The 1,527-nt window shown below is 60.9% G+C and overlaps 1 protein-coding gene across 1 annotated transcript in view; it reads right to left on the minus strand.

Annotated features, from left to right (window-relative positions):
- The window catches only part of CHLNCDRAFT_135118 (hypothetical protein), a gene marked incomplete at both ends in the record, with an annotated part of 1,831 nt that extends 1,569 nt beyond the window's left edge, over positions 1–262 (minus strand). The window contains one exon of the mRNA XM_005846651.1: positions 37–262. Coding sequence (XP_005846713.1) covers positions 37–262 — 226 coding nt within the window. The remainder of the gene's footprint in view (positions 1–36) is intronic.
- Positions 263–1,527: the final 1,265 nt, after the last annotated feature.

A 1,527-nucleotide genomic window follows, 5' to 3' on the forward strand; every position in this document is an offset into this window, starting at 1 on the left:
AGAGACTGGCTGGCTGAGCGCGGCCACCAGGCGCACCTGGCGGGGCGTCGAGCTTGCAGCCCGTGACAGCATTCATCATCATCTCAACATGCTTTCCCCCCACGACTTCGGCAGCTGTACAAAACTCCAGAACTCGCAAAAGGAACTGCAAGTTCTCCGCCGTCGCCCCCTCCGCAATGTCGGCAACCATGCGTGGCGTCACCCGCCGCCCGCCGGCGGATGCCACTATCTCCACCAAGAGAGCCTTCAGCAGTGGGCCCATGCCGGCAAGATTGTGCGTTCTAGCCCATCCATTGCTGTTGGAGTATGCAGACTGTAACAGCAGAACGCCCCGCAGGTCAGGATGCGCCTTGGTGACTCTGTCCCAGTTTTGCAGTAGAGCTGTAACATGCTTGTGTTGGGACTTGCTGGTGCCGCCTTTCAGGCGTTTGGCAGACACGCCGAGACTGCTGCCTTTGCCACCAGAGTTGGTCGCTTCGTCGCGGCCCATAGGCCCCGCTAGAATGGCATTTGGGCTACCCGGAGTCGATCACGACAAACGAGAGGGAAAATGGTGGAGGTTTGAGGGAGATGAAGCCTGAAATGCATGATGGGTGGGGGATGCATGACCCCCGCCAGGAGGGGACCGGTGATCGGGAGGCCTACCTGCTGTAAACATCGCTGTCCTCCATTGAACACTTTCTTGGACGGTTCACACAGCACAGAAAGGTACAACAAATCACTTGACCGATGCTACTGTCAACGACGGTTGCATTCATACACTCAGGTAGCGCGAGGCGATGGCCGACAGCGGCAACGTGGCAACGTGGCGGCCCCGGCACGATCAGGCCAGCACTAGCCCTGCAAAACAGCGACATATGAGCGTGACATGGGGTCTATATGCCTCAATTCTGAAGCGTTCTCGCTCAAACAAGTCCCCACCCCTTCGTTATGATGTCTGGCACCCCAGCAAAGCGGCGGCCAGGGCATTCATACGCTTTGAGTGAACATCCCTGGGCCGGTAGCCACGGGCCTGGGGTGTCACGGTGTCACGCTGGGTGACAGGAGCCCTCCCGCGCCCTGCCTGGCTCGCGTGCTGCGCCCAAGTCACCTCCTGGCTTGCAATTGGACCTGTTTAGCCACTGCCAGGCCTCCACACGGTCCATATGGTGGCGTGGTGGGGGCCGTGATGGCCATTCCTTGCTGGCAAGTTGCTGTGCAAGTGCTGCCACAGGCCTGGTGCTTCCTCATACGGACCCAGGGAACATCAGTGATGCCGTCTAAGGCGGCAGGAGGGGCGCAGGCGGTAGCAGGATGCTTGGCTGGGGGGGCGCTGTCAACGGCCAGCCGGCGCCGCCGCCCTCGTGCCGCCCCACCCTGGCCTTCACCCAGCTGCACCCCCACAATCCCCTTTTTTGTTGGCCCAAGTGTTCCATTGGTGCTGACAGGATGTCAGGGAAGCAGTGGGGTGGTTGATGGCGGTCAAATGTTGCGTCTTGGGGTGCTCATTGCCGCCCACGGGCGGGGAGGCGTGTGTGGGCACTCGCG

Source organism: Chlorella variabilis (genome assembly GCF_000147415.1).
Source record: "Chlorella variabilis unplaced genomic scaffold CHLNCscaffold_13, whole genome shotgun sequence".
Classification (NCBI taxonomy): Eukaryota; Viridiplantae; Chlorophyta; class Trebouxiophyceae; order Chlorellales; family Chlorellaceae; genus Chlorella; species Chlorella variabilis.